This window comes from Triticum urartu, chromosome 7A, assembly GCF_056163025.1.
Source record: "Triticum urartu cultivar PI428250 chromosome 7A, HENAU_Tu73, whole genome shotgun sequence".
NCBI classification, from domain to species: Eukaryota; Viridiplantae; Streptophyta; class Magnoliopsida; order Poales; family Poaceae; genus Triticum; species Triticum urartu.
Window position 1 is genome coordinate 585,224,237 of NC_141879.1, and position 25,027 is coordinate 585,249,263.

General features: G+C 46.0%; 1 protein-coding gene across 2 annotated transcripts; it reads left to right on the top strand.

Annotated features, from left to right (window-relative positions):
• The first annotated feature begins 21,057 nt into the window (after positions 1 to 21,057).
• LOC147960541 (uncharacterized) lies at positions 21,058 to 24,296 on the top strand. Of its 2 annotated transcripts, none has more exons than XM_087535500.1 (7): positions 21,058 to 21,223; positions 21,345 to 21,531; positions 22,716 to 22,862; positions 23,045 to 23,147; positions 23,256 to 23,488; positions 23,605 to 23,661; positions 23,793 to 24,296. In XM_087535500.1, the coding sequence occupies exons 3-7, from the start codon at positions 22,758 to 22,760 to the stop codon at positions 23,937 to 23,939; spliced, it is 645 nt and encodes a 214-aa protein (XP_087391626.1). In that variant the 5' UTR covers positions 21,058 to 21,223; positions 21,345 to 21,531; positions 22,716 to 22,757; the 3' UTR covers positions 23,940 to 24,296. The 2 variants fall into 2 exon arrangements, with proteins under 2 accessions (XP_087391626.1, XP_087391627.1); XM_087535501.1 differs by having other exon boundaries at positions 23,045 to 23,117.
• The last annotated feature ends 731 nt before the right edge of the window (positions 24,297 to 25,027 follow it).

Here is a 25,027-nt window from a genome sequence, read left to right on the forward strand (position 1 = left end):
TCTCGCTCAACGCAATCGCCGGCGTACGCACGAGCGAGACAATGCAGATGCATATCACCCTTGGGGGTGTCTCCCTCCTCGCCCTGATCGACTCCGGCTCCACCCACAACTTCATCGCCGAGGAGGCGGCCGGCCACGCCACATTGCCATCCCCCACCTCCGAGAAAATGCGCGTGACGGTGGCCAACGGCGAGCGCGTTCCGTGCCAGGGCGCATACCGCTCCGTACCCTTCCGCATCGGCCGCGAGGCATTCTCGGAGGATTTCCTTGCCTTGCCGCTCGCAGGCTACGACGTCGTCCTGGGCACGCAGTGGCTTGCCACGCTTGGACCGATCTTGTGGGATTTCCGCACCCTCTCCATGACGTTCTGGCGGGGGGCCATCAGGTGTGCTGGCGCGGCATTGCCGGACCGGCCGGGCCAGCCCTGAAATCATGCAGCGGCCGCGACTTCCTCGACGCCATCATCTCCGAGTTCGACGGCATCTTCGCCGAACCCTCCAGCATGCCACCACACCGCGGCCGTGACCATGGCATCACCCTGCTGCCCGGTTCCGGCCTGGTGGCCGTCCGGCCGTACCGCTACCCGGCCACGCACAAGGACGAGCTGGAGCGTCAGTGCGCCGCCATGCTCGCCCAGGGCATCATCCGCGTGAGCTGTTCCGCATTCTCCTTGCCGGTCCTGTTGGTCCGCAAGCCCGACGGGTCCTGGCGCTTTTGCATCGACTACCGCGCCCTGAACGCCATCACCGTCAAGAATGCGTTTCTGATTCCGGTGGTGGACGAACTCCTCGACGAGCTCCGGCGTGCTCGTTTCTTCACCAAGCTTGACTTGCGCTCCGGCTACCACCAGGTGCGGATGCGAGCGGAGGACATCCCCAAGACCGCTTTCCGCACCCACGACGGCCTCTATGAGTTCCTGGTCATGCCGTTCGGCCTCTGCAACGCGCCGGTGACGTTCCAGGCACTCATGAACGATCTGCTACGGCCGTACCTGCGTCGTTTCGTGCTCGTCTTCTTTGACGACATCTTAGGTCCTGCTGTCTTGGGCACCGAGGTCCTTGACATACCTCCGCTGGGAATCCGCCACGCGATTTGAATACCGTTGTGAATCGCGGGAGATAACGCTGATTAGTCTACACTTTCGCTGCATAGCAGGCCTTCCCCTAAATCCTTTCTCCCGTGATTTTAATCGTTGGTCATATATACCTCAGCTGTGTTTGCATACTTCTGGTTGTCATGGATCATTGGACAGAAAGTTTTGTTTATTTGAACTAGCTATGATAAACCTAGATCAAGTTGTGAGTTAAGTGCAGTCATGCACACCATTTTGGTTTGGGCATCTAATCAACATGACATTTCAACCATGCTAAACTGCACTTTTAAGAGATGCAAATTTTGCTGAGTAATAATGTACGTTTATCTTACTGAAGTTGCATAGAATGCTGCACTGTAATTTTTTTTTCTCGTTTCTCTTTTATATAATTATTAGTGAATGCTAATATATTGCATGGTTATGCTTACTACCTTCTGGCACATTTTTCTGTTAGGCGGTAGGAGTAGGTATCTTCTTTTCTGGAATCGCAAGATGAAACAAGAAAATAACGGATGGTTATGTTAGTTGAATATATACCTTTATTACGAACAAAGAGTTTGAACTCTGAAACTCATCTCTTGTTGCAAAAGAAAACCTAACCCGATTGCAGAGAAAGAAGAGACCAACTTAATAATGCTGTAAGCATGTAATGTTCTTTGGGTGTGCTTTAGCAAAACTGATGTTTCTTTTGGTTGTCGTTTATTTACCTCTAGGTGTTACTTCGCTCACTGGAAGCTACACAAATTTTATTTGGCCTCTATTAGCAGTAGGCATCCGATATCGTGAGATAGTGGAGCCCGACTCGAGGGCTAATATAGAAAATAAAACTTGATATTTGTAGCATATTAAACATGCGTCTCATGTAAAGTCTAAAAATAAAATACAGAAAGACCATTATAAGGTTTTGAAATTTGACATGCTTTATTTTCACAATAGATAGAAACTTGATCTTCTTAATCCAAAAAGCCTATACTATGTTCAATTGTTCATAACTTTATTATGCTACAACTTGTGTATCTTTTTGTACCGATCGCTGATGGAAAGAGGGGTGCTGGGGGTGCAGGCACATTACACTGGGAAACAGTTGGGCTTCTTCTAGGCGAACAGTCCCTCTGTAGGTTCTTCTGGCCAAGAGCAAGATCAACCCAAAGAGGATGTGCACAATCTATGATGCCAATTCTCTGTTCAGTTGTTGGCAAGGCGCGCATTTGGAGGAATACCAGTTCAGGCATTTGGAGGAATTCTCAGCTCGACGCGCAGACAGGGCTGCAGCCTGCAGGTTTACCGCACACAGGTTCAGAAGCGCAGGTAGTGTTCAGAGAAGGGGGTTGTAGAACCAGCAGTGTCCATTTGCTCCGTGGTGGCGTCGGCTTCACCGTGGACGCTCACTCTGCTCATGTGATCATGTCATGCTGCTTGCTTCAGTTAAACCGTTTTCTTTTTCTTCCGTGGCGTAACACAAGTCAGAAACGAAAGCTTTCCAACACTGGACAACAGTACTGCACCCCGGTTTTGCCAGATGTATATTGTCAATCTGTCATCCCTTTATGCACGTATATCTATATTTTTTATGAGACTTTGAATTTGATAGAGGACTGGAACTTCGGTATTTGGTTTCTCTGGAAGTTGATAGAGCAACACATTTGCTCCGGTCTGTTCTCCATGTTCTCCAAAATCAAATGAAGTCCATTTCGTAAGTCCTTATTAGATTAAGCAACTTCTTACATACCGTTTGACAATTTTATTTACAATTTCCATCAGCAATTCATCTGGCTGATTCTGCAGGTGATCTCATTGATCCGAATGTAAGTAAAGTTGGCGAATGATGCCTGTGCCATTGGGTTATGGTACCTGGGTCTAGGGAAGTTGTTCTCTCTTGCATCCGTGTACCTGGGTCTAGGGAAGTTGTTCTCTCTTGCATCTGTGTACCGCAGGTGTGATTCTTTGGTGGATTTGTCTCATAATCACATGGTCTTCCTCTCTCCAAATGATTGGCTGTTTTATCTCTCCTTAGTTAGGGGGTCTTTGGTTAGGCTTTTGGCTCTGGCTTTTGACTTCGAAGTTTTTTCTTTTGCTTCTAAACCAAAGTGCAAAAGGCAAATAAAAGTCCAATCAAACACCCTTAGTGTGACCCCATCGCCTATATCTGATCGAAGTCCAATGCCACGGACTGTATCACTTTCAATCAAAACTAGGGTGTGATTCACCTTCTCTTTGAAAACCCTCTATCGGTTAGAGCATTAAAATTTCGGTTTTGCTCCTCTAAACTGCACCCAATCGGTCTCTTATATGCATTAGAGGGGTAAACTTTTTACTCTATGTTCACCCCAACTCTTAAATATACTCGGCCGCCCACCTCCGAATTAAAAATGTTTCCCCTCCCACCACTCGACCTCATCCATTCCGGTGCTGCCCAATCCCTACTTGAGCACCCTGCATCCCGTCAACGCGCCCTCGCAGCGTGCCCCCGCATCCAATCCGGCATCATCCCGTCGCCCACATGGCCGGATCCATCCAGCTTAAGTCCCCTGCACCGATTAGAAGCGTCGATCCAGACCACCACCGCAACCATCTAGAGCCCGAGGTCGTGGCGGAACCTCCCGCGGCGACGCGTGCTCCTCCCAGTTCCCGACCTGCCATCGCCGCCGCCGTCACAGAGGAGGTAACTCGCGTGTCGTAGCGGTTGTGGGGAACATGGGTGGCCGGCAGAAGGGACCCCAAAACCCACATGCACATCTGGATCACCTCCTACCAGTCTGCAGCGCAGGGAGCGCAGGCGTACGACATCCAGCCGGTGCGCCTTCACGACACGTCGGCGCGGCTCAACTCCCCCTTTGATGACGCCGTGTCTGATTTGGCCCCCATCGACCATCGAGTGGCCTCCCCACGCGAGTTGTGGGAGGACTGGGAGGCCCGCGAGTGCCTCAAGGCAGAGCATGCCGACAAGGAGTACATGGCGGAGCTTCACCGCTTGTATCCAGAGCACACCGAGAAGGAGCACCGGCAGTTCGAGCCGTACAAGTTGGGGAAGACTGACAGAGCCGGGTCGTCCAGTGTGCCAGTCATCGACCTTTGCTCCAGCGACGGCTTCGGGTCTGAAGGCAACGGTAAAGACGAGGACGTCAACAGTGAGCTGCATTGGGAGAAGATCATGGCCAAGGAGGACTAGTTTTTTTTTAGTTTTTATGCAATTAGTTTAGATTTTGTTTAAAATTTTGTACTAATATAGTTTATTCTACTAGTTTGAATCAAGTTTGATGGACTAGTTTGAATCAAATTTGCATGAATTTGTGTTCAATTTTTTTAGGGAGTTAAGTTTAAGGGATCAGCTAGGAACCGCTAAAATTTAGAGTAATTTGAGGAGTTAAAAGATAAGAGCATATAGAGGCCTAGAGATGCTCCAAGATGTGTGCATAGAGACGGACTAGTGTGGAAACCAACTGAAAAAATAATCATGGGGAGGCAATAGCCTAGGTTAATGAAACAAAATCTTCATAAAGCAGAACAGGTGGTGGCTCCGTACAATTCGATTTTCACTAGAAGTTACAATGCTAAAGGCATCACATGTTAATGAACTTCCTGTTGATGTTGATTCTTGTCTCACTGCTCTTCCGCTTGCCAGAACCCATTCATCACATTGAACACATCAGAGCATCAACAATGCATGACGCTTATATGGACACTTAGAAAGAAAAAACAACTATTAAAAAATAAAAAGGCATCTTAGCGCCTTCTCTTCCACCGCCAGAGGCTAATTAGGGGCGCTAATTATCGATCGGCAACGAAGGCCAGCCGCTCCCTGTCTTGGGTTCGTGCTCGAATAAACAACAAGCCGGGAATGCCTTCTTTTGCGTCCCTGTGGCATCTGGCGCCAGGAATTTCTAGGGCAACCGCCGATTGACCAGGAAGTATTTCCTGATGCCTTCTATTAGCGCCTAGCATTGGAGGTGCTCCTAAAGAGTGAAGATCGGTACTTTTGTTAGCAGAGGTGATATCCTCCACACTTAACCTGAAAGGCCAAAGGTTAACCTCTCAGTCGAGTTTCACTTAACATATCAGTTTTCCTCTAATGTCTCAACTCACATATAAGACACTTATTTCTTTTCTTTTGGCAATACTACATGAACGTAACATAGGTATCGTCAAACATGTCCTCTGTATTGATGCATTCCTTGATATCTCAATTTATAGACCCTGGTAACATGTTGTTCACGCTTTGATTATGCAAATGGCCGTGCATTGCATGAATACAGTTGGTTTAACCCATGGCAAGCAAGCAGCATACGGGGTGGAACTGCACCAAAGAGCTCAGGCTATAGGAATGATCGATTCGACCGTCTGAGTTGTATATTTTTTTTCCTGTTGAGCATTCAAATTTTGATCTGCATATTCTCGTAGCAAGGTGGAGACACAGACATCCAAATGGCATCTGGAGGAAAAACTTGAAACACTTCCAAATTGTTTTGGATTGTTCATTCATTTACCGAAACATGGTTTCATCCAACTTTGTACATAAAGCACAAACAAACGAACCGATACAAAGTGTCGAGAAAATCCTCATACAAGCAGATAAAAAAAGGGCATATGAGCGAGTGGCACAAGTGCTATCAATCCAACACCGAGTGTAAAAACAAGAGACACCACACCTAACAAGAGGCAACTGTGACTACTGAATAGGACTAGAACCGCACTGCCTTGAGAAACTATTGGACGTCATTGTGCCGAACACACACCCAACCACTTATGTCATGCTCAACCCGGAGCAACGGTTGGAGCTGCTGGAGGAGATCCGGGCAAGGAGCAAAGCTCGCATTTGCAGCCGGGCTGCCTCCAAACTCGCTAGAGTCAGAGGAGGAGGAGGCGCAGAAGCAGGCACCGTACGCGGAGAAGGAGGAGGACGCAGGCAAGGCGGACCCGGTGTCCCTGGCTGCAGGCTTCACCATGGCCGACGCGTTGACGGAGCACAAGGTCGCCCAAGAGGAGGAGGCGGCTGAGCAACAACACATCTGTTGAAAATATGCCCTAGATGCAATAACAAAGTTGTTATTACCATATTTCCTTATTCTTGATAAGTGATTATTCTCTATGTTATATTTGTATGAACCGGAAACTCAAATACATGTGTGGATACATAAACAAATACGATATCCCTAGTAAGCCTTCACTCGACTAGCTCACTGATTAAAGATGGTTAAAGTTTTCTAACCATGAACATGAGCTATCATTTAATAATCAGGTCATATCATTAGGAGAATGATATGATGAACAAACTCAATCATAAGCTTAGCATTTGATCGTGTCAATAAGTTTCTTAATGTCAAATATTTGTTCCTTAGACCATGCGATCATGCCACTCCCTAGTACCAGAAAAATGCTTTGTCACTAGTAGAAAACAGGGCTTTGGTCCAGGCCGGGTCAGCCCATTAGTCCCGGTTCAGTCCAGAACCGGGACCAATGGGGGCATTGGACCCGGTTTGTGAGCCCAGGGGGCCGGCCGGGCCACGTGGGCCATTGGTTCCGGTTCATCTGGACCTTTTGATCCCGATTGGTGGGACGAACCGGGACCAATGGGCCTCGCTCCTGGCCCACCACCATTGGTCCCGGTTGGTGGCTTGAACCGGAACCAAAGGCTCCCCTTTAGTCCCGGTTCATGCCACCAACCGGGACCAATGAGGTGCCTATATATACCCTCTCGCGTAAGAGCAGAGCACACTGCTCTGTTTTTTTTCTGGCCGAGGGGGAGAGGGCTTGGTGGTGCTCTAGCTCACCTCCTATGCACACAAGGTGTTCGATGGAATGCCTGAGCCACACTACTTAAGCTTTCTCCTCTCCAAGCTCGACCTCCAAGCTCCATTTTTCTTAATATTTGTCTAGATTTAGCGGTCCGTCACGCCCCGTCCCCGTCTTCACCACCGTCGATCACCCGCGCCGAGCTCATCGCCGGCACCACCGTGGTGAGCCTCTTGTTCTTATCTTCTTTCTGAAAGGAAAAATATTCTTACTTGTATGTTTACATAGATACTTGTATTATTTTATTACTTTTATTATTGCATCTTATATAGTGCGATGGTTTTGGTATCCGCCCCCGTCGGCCCTCATCCTGTCTATGATTCGGATGTGGTATATATATTATCTTTATAACTATTGATTTATTTATTGTTTATGAAAATTATGCCGACCAACGTGACATAGATTTTATTTATGTAGGATGTATGTGAATCGGAAATGCCAACCGACCCTATTGTCGAGAGGTTAAATTTAGTTGAAGAAGAAAACAATTTGTTGAAGGAAAAAATAAAAAAAATTAAGGAGGAGAAGATGATATTGGAGTTGCATGTTGCGGATGTCGTCGATGATCACAAGATCAAGATGGATGCAATGCGCTTGAAGATTAGAAAGATTAGAAAATATGCCATTCATACCGAGACTTGGTATCATTATGCCGTTGGATCAATTGTTACCTTGGTTGCGATTATGATCGCATTTGTTTTCGCATTGAAATGTTTTACATAGTTTCAATGTATGGTTTAATTAATTAGATGCTCTGGAGAGCTATATGTTGTTAGATGAGAACTATATATGCACTTTGGTTTTAATGTGATGATGAACTTCTATTAATTTGGACACTTAATTATATATAATGCACGCAGATGAACCGGAAATGGATGTACGGTGACAGACACACCTCCGAGTACATTAAGGGCGTGCATGAGTTTCTCGATGCGGCTGAGGCAAACAAACAGAATGGTTTTATGTGTTGTCCATGCACTGAATGTGGGAATACGAGGTCTTACTCTAACCGGAAAATCCTTCACTCTCACCTGCTTTACAAGGGTTTCATGCCACACTATAATGTTTGGACGAGGCACGGAGAAATAGGGGTTATGATGGAAGACGGCGAAGAAGAAGAGTACGATGACAACTATGTGCCCCCTGAATACGGTGATGCTGCAACGGGGGGAGCTGGTGAAGATCAAGAGGAACCAGACGATGTGCCCAATGATGCTGCAACGGGTGAAGCTGCTGAAGATCAAGAGGAACCAGACGATGTGCCCGATGATGATGATCTCCGCCGGGTCATTGTCGATGCAAGGACGCAATGCGAAAGTCAAAAGGAGAAGCTGAAGTTCGATCACATGTTAGAGGATCACAAAAAAGGGTTGTACCCCAATTGCGAAGATGGCAACACAAAGCTCGGTGCCATACTGGAATTGCTGTAGTGGAAGGCAGAGAATGCTGTGGCTGACAAAGGATTTGAGAAGCTACTGAAAATATTGAAGGAGAAGCTTCCAAAGGATAACGAATTGCCCGACAGTACATACACAGCAAAGAAGGTCGTATGCCCTCTAGGATTGGAGGTGAAGAAGATACATGCATGCCCTAATGACTGCATCCTCTACCGTGGTGCATACAAGGATCTGAACGCATGCCCGGTATGCGGTGCATTGCGGTATAAGATCAGACGAGATGACCCTGGTGATGTTGATGGCGAGCCCCCCAGGAAGAGGGTTCATGCAAAGGTGATGTGGTATGCTCCTATAATACCACGGTTGAAACGTCTGTTCAGAAACGAATAGCATGCCAAGTTGATGCGATGGCACAGTGAGAACCGGAAGAAAGATGGGAAGTTGAGAGCACCCACTGACGGGTCGTAGTGGAGAAAAATCGAGAGAAAGTACTCGGATGAGTTTGCAAAGGACCCAAGGAATGTATGGTTTGCTTTAAGCGCGGATGGCATTAATCCTTTCGGGGAGCAGAGCAGCAATCACAGCACCTGGCCCGTGACTCTATGTATGTATAACCTTCTTCCTTGGATGTGCATGAAGCGAAAGTTCATTATGATGCCAGTTCTCATCCAAGGCCCTAAGCAACCCGGCAACGACATTGATGTGTACCTAAGGCCATTAGTTGAAGAACTTTTACAGCTGTGGAATGGAAACGGTGTACGTACGTGGGATGAGCACAGACAGGAGGAATTTAACCTAAAGGCATTGCTGTTCGTGACCATCAACAATTGGCCCGCTCTTAGTAACCTTTCAGGACAGACAAACAAAGGATACCACACATGCACGCACTGTTTAGATGACACTGAAAGTATATACCTGGACAAATGCAGGAAGAATGTGTACCTGGGCCATCGTCGATTTCTTTCGACCAACCATCAATGTCGAAAGAAAGGCAAGCATTTCAAAGGCGAGGCAGATCACCGGAAGAAGCCCGCCATGCATACCGGTGATCACGTACTTGCTATGGTCAATGATTTACACGTAATCTTTGGAAAGAGTCCCGGCGGACTAGCTGTTCCGAATGACGCTGAGGGACACACACCCATGTGGAAGAAGAAATCTATATTTTGGGACCTACCCTACTGGAAAGACCTAGAGGTCCGCTCTTCAATCGACGTGATGCACGTGACGAAGGACCTTTGCGTGAACCTGCTAGGCTTCTTGGGCGTGTATGGGAAGACAAAAGATACACCTGAGGCACGGGAGGACCTGCAACGTTTGCATGAAAAAGACGGCATGCCTCCGAAGCAGTATAAAGGTCCTGCCAGCTACGCTCTTACGAAACAAGAGAAAGACATCTTCTTTGAATGCCTGCTCAATATGAAGGTCACAACTGGCTTCTCGTCGAATATAAAGGGAATAATAAATATGCCAGAGAAAAAGTTTGAGAACCTAAAGTCTCATGACTGCCATGTGATTATGACGCAACTGCTTCCGGTTGCATTGAGGGGGCTTCTACTGGAAAACGTCCGATTAGCCATTGTGAAGCTATGTGCATTCCTCAATGCAATCTCTCAGAAGGTGATCGATCCAGAAATCGTACCAAGGCTAAGGAGTGATGTGGTGCAATGTCTTGTCAGTTTCGAGCTGGTGTTCCCACCATCCTTCTTCAATATCATGACGCACATCCTAATTCATCTAGTCGACGAGATTGTCATCCTGGGGCCCGTATTTCTACACAATATGTTCCCCTTTGAGAGGTTCATGGGAGTCCTAAAGAAATATGTCCATAACCGCGCTAGGCCAGAAGGAAGCATCTCCATGGGCCATCAAACAGAGGATGTTATCGGGTTTTGTGTTGACTTCATTCCTGGCCTTAAGAAGATAGGTCTCCCTAAATCGCGGTATGAGGGGAGACTGACTGGAAAAGGACGGATATTCTTGGTCTCAAGCACACTACACAGTTCTACAGAACTCTACCTTGGTGACCCCGTATGTCGATGAACACAAGAACAGTATGCGCTCCAAACACTCGAAGCAGTGCGACGACTGGATTACATGTGAACACATCAGGACTTTCAGCAGTTGGTTGGAAACACGTCTCAGAGGTGACAACACTGTTTGTGATGAGTTGTACTTGTTGTCCAGGGGACCATCTTTGACTGTATTGACTTACAAAGGATACGAGATAAATGGGAATAGATTTTACACGATCGCCCAAGATCAAAAGAGCACCAACCAAAACAACGTGTCCGCTTTGATGCAGCAACCGAGAGCGGAAAGGACACATATTATGGTTACATAGTGGACATATGGGAACTTGACTACGGACATGATTTTAAGGTCCCTTTGTTTAAGTGCAAATGAGTCAATCTGTCAGGCGGCGGGGTACAGGTAGACCCACAGTACGGAATGACAGCAGTGGATCTGAAAAATCTTGGGTACACTGATGAACCGTTCGTCCTAGCCAATGATGTGGCACAGGTTATCTATGTGAAGGACATGTCTACCAAACCGAGAAAAAGAAAAGATAAGGAAGCGAATACATCATACGATGAGCCAAAGCGTCATATAGTTTTTTCAGGAAAAAGGGACATCCTGGGAGTGGACGGCAAGACAGACATGTCTGAAGATTGTGAAAAGTTTCATGAAATTCCTCCCTTCAATGTCAAGGCTGACCCAAGCATCCTGATAAACGATGAAGATTATCCATGATTACGGCGCAATAAGCAAATGACACAAGCGAAGAAAAAGTGAAGACTTTCTCCCGCAACTATTATGATGATACCATGCCAACTTTGTAACACACGAGTATGCTATGCCAACTTTTTCAGTGTTTTTTTTTGAAAACTATGAATTTAGGTCGAATTTTCTCTATAGGTGCATCTATGTTCATTTTTTTAGTAAAGTTAATCACAAACTTGTGATTCACACAAATTTCAAAAAATTCAAATTTTAACTATTCAAATTTGAAAACTAATGGCACTAACAGAAAGTTTATAATTTTTCTAAAAGTAATGGCACTAACAGAAAGTTTATAATTTTGCTGACCTAAAAGCAAAAAAAAATAAAGCAAAAAACAAAAGAAAATAAATAATGTAGAAAACAAAACAAAAAATCTGGAAAACAAAAAAATAGCAACAATAAGTATTTTTTTTGTAAATAGAAACAAAATAAAATAAATAAAGCAACAAAGAAAACAAAAAAAACTAAAAAAGTGTTTTCAAATTTGAAAACTAATGGCACTAACAGAAAGTTTATATTTTTTCTAAAACTAAAAGAAAAAAGAATAAAAAAATAAAGCAAAAACAAAAAAAATAAATAATGCAGAAAACAAAACAAGAAAACTGGAAAAAATAGCAACAATAAGTATTTTGTTGTAAGTAGAAACAAAATAAAATAAATAAAGCAACAAAGAAAACAAAAAAACTAAAAAAGTGTTTTCAAATTTGAAAACTAATGGCACTACAGAAAGTTCATAATTTTTCTAAAACTAAAAGCAAAAAAGAATTAAAATATAAAGCAAAAAACAAAAGAAAATAAATAATGTAGAAAACAAAACAAAAAAACTGGAAAAAATAGCAATAATAAGTATTTAATTGTAAGTAGAAACTAAATAAAATAAATAAAGCAACAAAGAAAAAAAAGTGCCACCTACTGGGCCCCCACGACTTGGATACGACTAGAAACCCTACCATGGGTCAGGATTCAGGCCCGCAGGAGGCCCAGTAGGCCGACAGGCACACAACGCAGGGTTAGGCCCGAAAGCCTGCATTTGAGAGGAGCTCGAGAGGGAAGGCGCAGTAGCGCTTTTAAACCATTCTCGAGCTCTCTCAGCTAGCGAGGCGGGACTAAAGTTTTGGCACGGGGCAGCACAAGGTCTTTGGTCCCGGTTGGTGCCAGCAACCGGGACTAAAGGGGGCATTGGTCACGGTTCGTGGCACAAACCGTGAGCAATGCCCCCCTTTAATCCCGGTTGGTGCCACCAACCGGGACCAAAGGCCTCTTTTCAGCCGCCGCTTCCCGCCCTTTGGGCTGCTGAAAAGAGGCCTTTGGTCCCGGTTGATGGCACCAACCAGGACTAAAGGGGGGCATTGGTCACGGTTTGTGCCACGAACCGTGACCAATGCCTTTGGTATATAACCAGGACTTGTGAAATTTTCAGATTTCCCTCGCCAGTTGCCCCCGACGACGCCGACCTCCTCGACGCCGCCCCCGCCGTCGCCGTCGCCCGCGCCCGTCGTCGCCCGCACCCTCGCCGGCCGTCGCCCGCGCCCGTCGTCGCCGTCTCCCGCGCCCGTCGTCGCCGTCGCCCGCGCCCTCGTCGCCGTCGCCCGCGCCCTCGTCGCCCGCGCCCTCGTCGCCGTCGCCCGCGCCCTCGTCGCCCGCGCCCTCGCCGGCCGTCCCCTGCCCCGACGCGTCGCCGCCTCTGTGAGCACCGCGCGTCTGCCGCCCCCGCCGCCGCCGTGCATTTTTTTATTATACATGTTTTTTACATGTTTTTAGATTTTCATATATATATATATATATGTATGTATCTTTTAGATATATGTTTTTGTATGTATGTTCATATATGTTTTTTTATGTATGTTCATATAGGTATATATGTATGTATTTTTTCAATTGTAATGATGTTTTAAAAATACATATATGCAAAAGTTAGATTTTTTTATTAGAAAACTTTTATCTATATATGTTCTCTGATTTAGTACATTTTAGGATAGTTTCATTTTAAAAAAAGTTTTATATATTTAGGAAGAAGGAATAGAAGGAAGAAGAAGGAAGAAAATGTTTTATATATGAGGGTCGAGAGGGGGTCGACGGTCGAGAGGGGTCGAGAGGGGGTCGTCGAACATGAGAGGAAGAAAAGGATAAAAAAAGAAGAGGAAGAAGAAAAAAAAAGAGGAGAAGAAAGAATAGAGGAGATCTTCTTCTCCTCTTTTTTTCTTCTTCTTCCTCTTCTTTTATCAGGAACGAGGGTCGTCGAGGGTCGCCGAACATGAGAGGAAGAAGAGGATAAAAAAAGAAGAGGAAAAAGAAAAAAGGAGGAGAAGAAATAATAGAGGAGTTCTTCTCCTCTATTCTTTCTTCTCCTTTTTTTTCTTCTTCTTCCTCTTTTTTATCGGGAACGAGGGTCGTCGAGGGTCACCGAGGGGTCGAGGGTCGAGAGGGGGTCGACGGCCGCCGAGGGGTCGAGGGTCGAGAGGGGGTCTAGGGTCGCCGAGGGATCAAGGGTCGTCGAACATGAGAGGAAGAAGAGGATAAAAAAGAAGAGAAAGAAGAAAAAAAAGAGGAGAAGAAAGAATAGAGGAGTTCTTCTCCTCTATTCTTTCTTCTCCTATTTTTTTCTTCTTCTTCCTCTTTTTTTATCGGGAACGAGGGTCATCAAGGGTCGCCGAGCGGTAGAGGAAACCCTAAATAGCAAGTATCGTCGGTGTGAGATACATGTGGCCGTCGGTGTCGGACAGTACATCCACGTCCCACAAGTGACGCGGGCTTCGACGCCCACGTCACTTGTGGGACGTGGTTGTAGTGTCCGACACCGACGGTCACATGTATCTCACACCCACGATACTTGCTATTTAGGGTTTCCTCTACCGTTCGGCGACCCTCGACGACCCTCGTTCCCGATAAAAAAAGAGGAAGAAGAAGAAAAAAAAGAGAAGAAGAACGATAAAAAAAGAGGAAGAAGAAGAAAAAAAAGAGAAGAAGAAAGATTTCTTTTTCTCTTTTTTTTCTTCTTCTTCCTCTTTTTTTATCGGGAACGAGGGTCGTCGAGGGTCAGGGTCGCCGAGCGGTAGAGGAAACCCTAAATAGCAAGTATCGTCGATGTGAGATACATGTGGCCGTCGGTGTCGGACACTACATCCACGTCCCACAAGTGACGTGGGCTTCGACGCCCACGTCACTTGTGGGACGTGGATGTAGTGTCCGACACCGACGGCCACATGTATCTCACACCCACGATACTTGCTATTTAGGGTTTCCTCTACCGCTCGGTGACCCTCGACAACCCTCGTTCCCGATAAAAAAAAGAACTCCTCTATTCTTTCTTCTCCTCTTTTTTTCTTCTTCCTCTTCTTTTTTTATCCTTGAAGCGTTGTCGAGGCCACCCCAAACCCTAGAGAAGCAGCGTCGAGGCCACTAATTAATATTAGTTCTACGTTTGCCACTAATATATCCATCGGTCATGTTTGAATAATAATTGCCATGTTGTAAATATTTGTAGAAACTATGGACACCGCTCGAGACGAAGTACAAGAAGAGTTGTCGGGGGACATAATCGCACGAGGAAGTGATGCCGTCTGCTCATTGTTTCTCAACGACACCGATGGTCTGGAAGCAGCTGGCTATGATTATGATGGCTCCGGTGACCTAATGCCGGTGCAAGAAGGAGACCGTGAGGACGGCTCCAGTGACCCAATGCAGGTGCAAGAAGGAGACCGTGATGACGTCTCCGGTGACCGAACCGAGTCCGGCCAGGTATATATATTAGTTAAGCTTCTGCTGACGAGCTAATTGATGCATTCATTGTTTTGGTATGTACACATATTAATTAAGTCTTTGTTCTTTTTTCTAGCCCTCCGGATCGAGCACAACTTCGGTAAAGAGACGAGGCCCGAAGAAAAAGTTGAGCTCAGATGAAAAGTTTGAGATCATAGCAATCGCGCCCGACGGCCAACCGATTGAACCCCTCCGGACAAAGAGCGCATTTGTTGTTCAGTGCGGGGTTTTGGTTAGGGACAAGATCCCGATCAGCATCCAACAATGGTTGAAGCCGGCTACAGAAGACCCTGAGGTGTCTTATGTCAATGATATGCAGAAAAATGATCTTTGGACTGAGCTGAAGTCAAATTTCACCCTACCGCAAGAGGATGATCCGGAGAAGCCAGTTAAAGAGCAATTAATCAAGTCTTTTGCTCTTAAGAGGATGGCAGAACTATTCAGGAGGTGGAAGAAAGAGCTGAATAAGTTTGTCGAAAATAAAAAGACACCAGAATTCAAGGGCAGATATGAGAAGATCAGAGATCACTGGCCCGCATTTGTTGCCCACAAGACATCGGAAAAGAGTAAGAAGATGTCGGCGACAAACAAGCAAAATGCTGCGAAGAAGAAGCATCACCATCGCACGGGGTCAGGTGGCTACCTCATAGCCCGGCCTAAGTGGGCCAAGACTGAGAATGATCTGGCTGATAAAGGGATCGAACTAGAGACAATTAACTGGCCAGACCGTTGTCGGACTTGGTTCTTCGGGGCTGGCGGAACCTTGGACCCTGTATCAGGGAAGTGCATTTGGACGAACAATCAAATGGACATACCAGTCAAGAAGCTTCAACAGTATATCGAAGGAGCGCAGCAAGGGACGTTCGTTCCAGACAGAGAGAACGACGAGCTCACAATGGCCCTCGGGAATCCTGAGCACCCTGGACGGACACGAGGCACGCCAGGCTCCATTCCGTGGAAGGTTGGGTTTCCGGACGCAGGCGGTTACAAATGCCAAGAGAGGAGGAAAAAAGTGCAGCAGACCCAAATGCAGGCGCTGCAAGCAAGGGTATAAGCGATAGAGGAACGAGAAGCAAATCAGCAAACGAACTGCCAAAGCTTCCCCCGAAGCTACCCCGCCATCTCAGCGGAGAAGCAGCGTGGCTTCCACCAAGCTGCTTCAGTCGGAGCATGTCTTGACGGCTCCTACCAGCTATCCCGTGGATGCTATCACGGAGTCTCAAAATTGCCACCTTATGACGCAATGGATTAATATGAAGGTCAAGGTGGCCGTTGGCTCTGTTTTTCCTACTGAACCCGGCGCAACTTTTCACTGCCGTCTGATTCCATAAGGATATGCTAGGGTGATGGTGGATGAAATAACGGAGGGATTTGAGGACCTCCAGCTTGACCACCCTACCGGTGAAGGGGAGACTTGGCTGGGTTCTGCTCTGAAGACTCCATGCCTATGGCGGAAGGAGCTCATCAACCTTCCGAACTGGACGCCTCCACCTTCTCCTCCTCCTCCGGCGAGTCAGGGCACTCCGCCTCCTCCTCCGGTGAGTGACGATCAGGGCACTCGGCCGGCTCCTTCTCTGGCGCGTGGTGGCACTCCGCCTCCTTCTCCGCCTGCGCCGGTGCGCCCGAGCAGCCAACCTCCTCCTTCTCTGCCTCGTCAGCAAGGGCGGAAGAGACCTGCCGCCGCTCCGGCTACTCCGGCGCGTCGTAGTCCTTCTCCTCCGCCTCGTAAGCAAGTAAAGAAGACAACCGCTCCGTCTGCTCTGCCGGCGTCTAGCAGTACAGCCAGAGGCGGGAGAACATACAGATTCGGTCCTTCTCTGAAGACTCTAGAGAAGTTACCATACGAGAGGACCCCGAAGGAGAACGCCAAGATCGCGCGAGAAGAAGTGAGGAACTTCTTTGAAGGGGTGAAAGCAAAGAAACATCCACCTCCGGAGGAGAAGGTAGATCCGGTGAAAGCGAAGCGCACTCTGGCTGCCCTGACAAAACCACCCAAGTCTCCGCCGAAAGGAAACTATGAGCGCATTATTGGAAAGGAATTTGCCGAAGCGGAGCGGTCGGGAAGTACTGTCAGTGATCAAAGGCTGAAAGAACGACGAGCTGGGAAACAAATTGCACAGCTCGGCGAACAAGCGAAGCAATCGTGCCCCCCCCCCCGCTCAAGGTGCCTAGCGACATCATCGCTAATGATCCGAGGATGGTGCCCGGTTATAGCAATCTTGGAGATTACCTGCCCGATGATGTACATTATGATTTCATGGAGGTGCAGATACAAAGATACGAGTACGGGAAGCCTCTCGTCAAAGATGAAAGATCTCTATCAACGATGATGCGAAGATTGCATGATTGGTACTTGAAAATCTGCAGAGAGTCTGGGGGGAGGAGTACTTTGTATGTGAGAGTTAAAAAGGAGCATGACCTCGTTGGAATTGATCTGTTGCCTGTTCCATTTGAGGAGTTCTTTCAATTTTTCAATCAATTGGCCCTCGATAAAGCAACGGTCACCTGCTACTGTCTGTAAGTAGTACTACTTCTATCATTAAGTCTCTCTATATAGCTCAGCTCTTTCATTGCATGTATTTATAATTATCCTCACTATATTATGCAGATTGAAGATCGTCGAATTAAAGAAACGACAAATCGGTGATATTGGGTTCATTAACACAAATATCATAGATGCAACTCAGGTTAAATTTCATGCCGCAGATACCGAGGCCAACTTGCTACGATCGTTGGTAATAAATGAAAACAAAGATATAATACTCTTTCCTTACAACTTCAAGTGAGTGTTACTGTCTTGTGCGTATTCGGTTTCCCTTATATATTAGTGAAGGTTATAGTAATGTAATTGATGAGTTATGCATGCGTGTGCAGTTTCCACTATATTCTCCTAGAGATTAAGCTTAAGCAGGGACTAGTAACCGTCTTAGACTCAAGACGAAAAGATCCCCAGGACTATGCGGACATGACTCAAATGCCCGAGAAGTAAGTTAAATCGATCATTATCCACCATATCAGCAACTTTGTTCATTTCCTGATATATCAAGTAATTGTTTTCTTTGTCTGGCAGGGTTTGGAAAAAATTCACCAAAAAAGCTCCGGGACTCCCGAAGAAGCTGCAATTTAGACACCCGAAAGTAAGTACTATAATAGCATGTTCCGTGCATCTCCTATTGATTCAAGCGCTAGTTTCATCAATACCATTTGGCATCCTTGCTTATCAGTTTGATTGACCTTTATTTCTTGTAAAGTGGTTGTGGCAGGAACAAGGGAATGATTTCTGTGGATACTACGTTTGCGAGTCCATCCGCCACACGACCTGTGAGCGGGGCTACTCTGACGAACAATATGAAGTGCGTAAATAACAACATTCACAATTTTATTTTATTACCATCATTTGTGTTGAGTTTCATTCATTCATATATATATATATGTATTGACCCCCTTCTTCAAATTAGATGTTTCGGAAGCGGGATGAACTCCTAGCACCAGCTCGCATGTAAGCAATTCAAGAGGAATTGGCGGCATTCTTTCTTGACCACGTAATCGCTGAAGATGGAGAATACTATGTGGACCATGAGTCCGTATGTTAGGAGATTATATTTGTAAGAGAGAATTATTGTATATATGTAGTCGGTAGTGTCGGATAGATATACGAGAACTTGTTGTTCGGCCAATCTCTTGGAGAAGGAGAGGTGGTCGATATCACTTCTCTCTGTATGCATATATGTTCATGACGATCTTCTGTTTCCTTCGTTTGCTTACTAGCTAGCTAGCGTGTCTAGTCCTCTCTATACGTATGTATAGTACGTAGCGTCGACCAAGCACAGACATAAGAGAGGACACTTCTCTCTATTAATTATAGCTAGCTAACACAATATATGAAACACCTAAATTAACCCCCAAAACCCCCAACCCCCCCCCCTTAAAAAAACAAAAACCCCAGCCACAGAAATGCTGACGCGTGGATGCCTATTGGTCCCGGTTGGTGCCACCAACCGGGACCAAAGGCCCTCCTGCCTGGGCTCCGCGCACAGGCCATATGGAGGCCCATCTGTCCCGGTTCTGGATTGAACCGGGACTAAAGGGACAGGGCATTAGTACCGACCCTTTAGTCCCGGTTCAGGAACCGGGACAAAAGGCCCTTACGAACCGGGACAATAGGCCCTTTTTCTACTAGTGTGTGGGCATCAACTGTTCGTAACTGGGTGATTATAAAGGTGCTCTTCAGGTATCTCGAAAGACACTAGTTGGGTTGCATGGATCAAGACTGAGATTTGTCACTCCATATGACAGAGAGATATCTATGGGCCCTATCGGTAATTCGACATCCTAAGTAGCTTGCGAGGATGTGACTAATGTGTCCGGTCATGGGAAAATTGTATTACAGAAGGAGTAAAGAGAACTTACCGGTAATAAGATTGAACTAGGTATGATGATACTGACGATCGATTTTTGGGCAAATAACATACTGCCAGATAAAGGGAATTGTATACAGGATTACCTGAATCCTTGATATCGTGGTTCAACCAATGAAATATCTTCATGGAATATGTGAGAACCATTATGGGCATCCATGGTTCCACTATTGGTTATTGGTCGGAGAGGTGTCTTGATCATGTCCACATATTCTCGAACCCGTAGGGTCACACACTTAACGTTCGGTGTTTCTAGGGTTTGATAAGATAATAAGATGGTGTTGTCCAATTTTGATTCAGAGTCTTGGATGTACATCATGAGGAGCTTCGGAATGGTCCGGAGATAAAGAAAACATATATGAAAAGTATTTTCGGGGTTGCCGAAAAAGTTTGGATTTTTCGGTATTGTACCGGGAAGGTTCTAAAACGTTCCGGAGTGGGACCCACCTGTGTGGAGGGACCCGCATGGACGTGGGTGGTGGACCAAGACGCCACACCTCTGGTTCATGTGCACCAAAATTCCCCCTAAAAGGAATAGGATCAAACCCCGAAGGGATAATATCAAGATCCCTAAAAATGAGGGATCACCATCGGTGGTGAAGGAAGGAGGAGATTTCTTTCTACCTTCGGTGCGCAGACCCTAGAGGCTTGGAGGAGGGGCCAAGCCTCATCCCCACGCCTATAAATAGAGGAGGGAGGGGCTGGCCGCAGGACCTGACACCCCGGTTGCTAGCCGCCTCCCTCTCGTTCCATACGCCACTCATCCGCGCAGTTCTTAGCGAACCTCTGTCGGATTTCCACCATACTTTCGCCACCACGCCGTGGTGCTGCTGAGATCGATCTCATGCACCTCTGCTGCCTCGCCTCATGGATCAAAGGAGGAGACGGCATCAAGCTGCACGTTGTGCAATTCGGAGGCATCGTTCGTGGGGTGCTACATCGGATTGATCCGGCGAAAGTACGACTACATCACCCACGATCTTTAGATCGTTAAACGCACGTGTTCTACAAGGGTATGTAAATCTTTTCCCACTCGTTGCTAGCATCTAGTAGATTGATTCTTGGGTTTATTCTGTCTCTCGTAGGAAAGTTTCGTTCTTCTTGCAACAAATCCCATCACCATCCTCGAGTCCATCCGGTCGGAGTTCGAAGTGGAGGCCAACCGCCACTTACTCTATCACACGGCCGTGGGGCGCGACGAACACTCTGCGGCCATGGACAAGGCGGCCAAAAAGTAGGAGGCCGGTCCGTTCGGCACCACCGGCACGGACGTCGTCTACATCTCCAACGACGAATAGTACTAGTAGGGTAGTTCATATCTATGTACGTAGTATGTTGGTTATTTTGTGTCTGCATGAGTTGTATGGATTTGTGGGTGTTAATTTGAGATACATGGTTGCGGCGGAGGAAATATGAGGGGTAATCGGACGGGCCTGATTTCGCGGACATACGAGGGCTCATATTTGACGGATGTAGATGCTCTGAGCCGTTCTATGTTGCATGGACCGCATGGTTGGCTCGCTCGTTAGTACTGTGGGAGATATTATTGTAGAATTAGATTTTGTGTGTGTGTCTCTCTCTCTCACACAGACACACTTTTCCAAGTGATTCACAGAGAGAGAGAGAGAAAAGGTTCTTCACACACACGCACACAAAGGTCGTCCTGTAATAACTGATTCAGGGCGGACATAGTGCTCCTGGCTAGCCACTGTGCATGTACACAAATTTGGACACGAGGATGCTTCCCGGAAGTTGCTTGGGCGCACCATGCATATAGAGGCACAGGCACGCACCCGCCCGGGACCCCGCTGACGCACTCTTCATCTCCATCCAACCGCGTGTGGCTACCTCCTCCTTCGTACGGCCCCTGCAGCCTGCCCTCTTCTTCTTCTCTGTGCGATCGAGCTGAGCCGTGGGTTGGCGATTGATCGGAGTTGGCTCAACAATGCTGGATCGATCAACGACCATCTGAAAGAGCAGCGGTGCGTACATCTATATTGCATGCTAATTAATCAGTTCTGAAGGCTAATTACCTGCGTATATCTGCTGCACCGGCTATGGATCTTTGACAGCTCCCCGTTTCTCACCCCTCCCCCTCCGTAGGTTGCCGGAGAAGCTCGTCGGGAGAGACTGCTGCCTCAGCGCTTGAACAGCTGGACAACCGCTTGATCGGGCCGGCTGGCGCTGGATCGATCGGCAAGCTCGATCAAAGGCGCCGCCTTGTACTTCGCTTCCTTGGCAGTAGTACCTGCTACAGAGTCCCGCCGCCGTCTCGGCGACCTACGGAGAGGTGAAACGCAGAGCTCAGCTCACTCCCTTGCTGTCCATTTGTCCATCTTTTATCTGGTTTTTTTATTATGTTATGGAATAAGTACTTTCTCTCCCGTCTTTCTCGTGTGACGCTATTTCGTATTTTGAGTCAAATTTGAATCATAAATTTAAATGATAAAATACTACCTCCATCTGTCTGACGCAAGTAGCATCAATTTTCTTACTAGTTGAGACGTTTATTTTGGGACGAAGGAAGGTATTAGTTATACTCCTATAAAACAATAAATTGTGGCAAACTTCTTTCGATTTTTAGTACTACTCCCTCCATTCCATAATGTAATGTTTTCTCTATCCCTGTGCTTCAATTTTGACCATAAATTTAACTATCAAGACCAATTGCGGCGGGAGCAAAAATTATATCAGTGAATTCGTATTCGAAAGAAGTTTTTAATTATGTAATTTTTTCGTCCGCCGCAGTCGGTCTCGTACGTTAAATTTATGGTTAAAGTTCAACCTCGGAAAGCGCGGGCGCACTATAATTTAAAATTGAGGGAGTAGTATTTAAGCCTTAGCTGTTACAGTACAACTAGAGTGCATGCCATGACCGGCTTACACAAGTACCATCGATTTTTCGCAGACTACCGAAATCAATCATAAACATAAATACTACTAGTATATGTACTATTACATAATTAATCCTAACACAATGGTCAAAGTCCTGTTTCAAAAACTGAAGTCAGATCATCCTAGCTAAGCTAGAAAGAAAAGGACGGCCCGGATAAATGGCGACAGTGACGCGAATAAAGGGCACCACGATCTGTACAGGTGATGGCGACGTGGAATCGATTGAAAGAAAAGCCGGTCTACGTACGGAGATCATTCCAATTTCCAAGACAAATCGTGGCTAGTCACTTCATCTTTATATCTGCGCATATACACACACACACACACGGCCACTTGCAACGCGAATTAATTTCGGAAACCCACGAACGTCTCGCCTGCAGGATCCAAAAGTTCCTGAACCATTAAGCGCGTACTTTGTGTTTCTGATTTGACTGAAACCTCCAACAAAAGCCAGGTGGAAACTAACCTATAGTCAATAACCCAACCATTATTGATGTGACAATAATCATCTGTACGTTGCTGAGTAGGGTTAATTACAGTGACCTCCTGATTTTGTGGTCATCTAATGTCCTATTGCAGATTGCTCCTGGGCTCCTGTGGCTGGCAGCTGCTCACTGAGCCATGAACGCAATGGAGTCCGCGGAAGAGGTGGAGATTTGGGCGCCCATCTTGGCTGACCCTCTTGATTGGCCTCCATCTTCTGTCACTGTTCTTCTTCCAAGTCAGGTACTCCCCACATTTCCTTTCTTCATCAGCCGGTTCCCTTCTCACATGTTTATGCTAGACGCACCAAGAGTAGTGAACATTGCACCAACTAAACCCATCGTCCGTCCAACCATCTGCAATTCTGCATCCCCATCACTAAAAATAGAAATCAAGGTATATGTACTTGTTTTTATTCATGACAGGTGGAAGAATATTTTAGTTCTCTGTATGGCGTTGATGACATGGAGATCAAACAATTTGCACAAGAGCCCGAAGGTGAGCAATGGCGCCAGCAATATCTGGGACGTACCATGTCAATATTCCATCCTATCTGTTTCCAGTTACACATGTGAATAGATTCAGTTTGTATATTCGCAAGCCAATCAAGCTAATATACACATATTTGGTTTCTAGACCTCATAGTAAAGGAAAATTGGAGGCGTGGCCCACGAGGTCCTCGCAAGAGGAGGGTATTTCCTTCAGGAAGCGGAGGAATGAATTTTCACCGTCGGAAAAACAACGAACATTGGACACATGAAGAAGTGAAGAAGCTGGTTAAGGGTGTCAAGACATATGGTGCTGGGAAATGGACCATGGTGAAGAGTCACTACTTCTCATCGTCAGTTCGAGACCCAACACATCTCAAGGTATGTGTAGACGTTATGGGCACACATTCAAATTGTTTTTGTTAGGTTGTTGGAGGAGAATGCCAAAGTTGACTAAAAATATATTGATTCATATAACATGGTGTTTCATGTTTTAGGACAAATGGAGGAACCTTTTGAGAGCTTGTGGGGTCATGTGCGCCTCCAAAAGGAAGGTCATATTAATTATGTTGTATTCTCTACGTAGTTACTCCATGACAAATTCCAAGTATATTGCATTATCAATTTATCATACATGTGTTGATTTTGTCTTCGCAAAAAAAAACATGCATTGAATTTGATGCAGGAAAAGGCACAAAAGACTATGTTCCTGCCCTTAGATACAAACTTGATCGAACAGATCCAAGGGTTAGCTATCCATTCAGCCTTCGCATCCAAAATGAAGAAATGCCATGGGAAAGGAACAATCCGTCTGGAAATGATAACGAAATGATGGTCGAGGCTTTATAAGTTTACATAGGTTAACCTAGCAACCTCTAAATGTGTTAATTCTTTTGAAATTGGGAAGCATATGCATATATTATGTAAGAAAAGGCAGAGAATCATGTGCAACTGGCCCTGCCTTTGTCCTTGCATATATACCGTAGGTAGAAATTATGTATTGTAAAAAAAATGTGTGGTCGGTGCTCTAGCAGATTCCAAGCTTCTTGCTTCTTCTTAGTTTTCCTTCTCCTTGATGTAAACGTTACACGATCAACTTGTTAATGCATTCTTACTAAGAAAACTAGAAGACACCTCGCGTGTTGCGGTGGGAATCCTTAAGAAATTTTATAGGAATTATGGGTTGAGAAACAAAATAAACTAGAGAATAGCATGATTGCTGCTGCTGGTATTAGTTGATGAAAATTTGGGTTGATAATATCCAAAATTAGACATACATATGACTTATTATATTTTATTATGTATATTTGTAAAATATTTATTGAATATAAACAAAATAATCGAATGCGAAACATTTACCCTTGCATGATTGAATGTTACGTTTTTTTTCATGCATGATTCACTAGTAGAAAAATGGTCAAATGTAAAGCACATTAGTGCTGGTTTGAATTTGAGCCAGCACTAATGTGACCATTAGTGTCGGTTCCAACGGCTAGGCGGGCGGACATCATTAGTACCGGTTCGTGGGCAACCTTTAGTACCGGTTCATGCCACGAATCGGTACTAATGAGTCCAGTGCGGCTGTGGTCAGGCTGCACTGGTAGAAAAAGGGCCGTTAGTCCCGGTTCGTAAGGGCCTTTAGTCCCGGTTCTGGAACCGGGACTAAAGGGTCGGTACTAATGCCCTGACACTTTAGTCCCGGTTCAATCCAGAACCGGGACTAAAGGCCCTCCACGTGGCCGGTCCACCTTTAGTCCCGGTTGGTAACACCAACCGGTACTAAAGGAAATTTTCTGATTTTTTTTGAATTTTTCTTTGAAATTTCTTTTTTGAATTTTTTTATTTTCAAATTTTTGAATTATTTTAACCTCTAATCTCTAATCACCCCTCATCACTGCTCAATTTAATCTCTAATCACCC

Bases quoted from the DNA above. Each gene is read 5' to 3' on its own strand.
- LOC147960541 (XM_087535500.1), top strand. From the start codon at position 22,758: ATGAACGCAATGGAGTCCGCGGAAGAGGTGGAGATTTGGGCGCCCATC. The intron at 22,863-23,044 runs GTACTCCCCACA...TATTCATGACAG, and splicing joins CTGTTCTTCTTCCAAGTCAG to GTGGAAGAATATTTTAGTTC. The intron at 23,489-23,604 runs GTATGTGTAGAC...TTCATGTTTTAG, and splicing joins GAGACCCAACACATCTCAAG to GACAAATGGAGGAACCTTTT.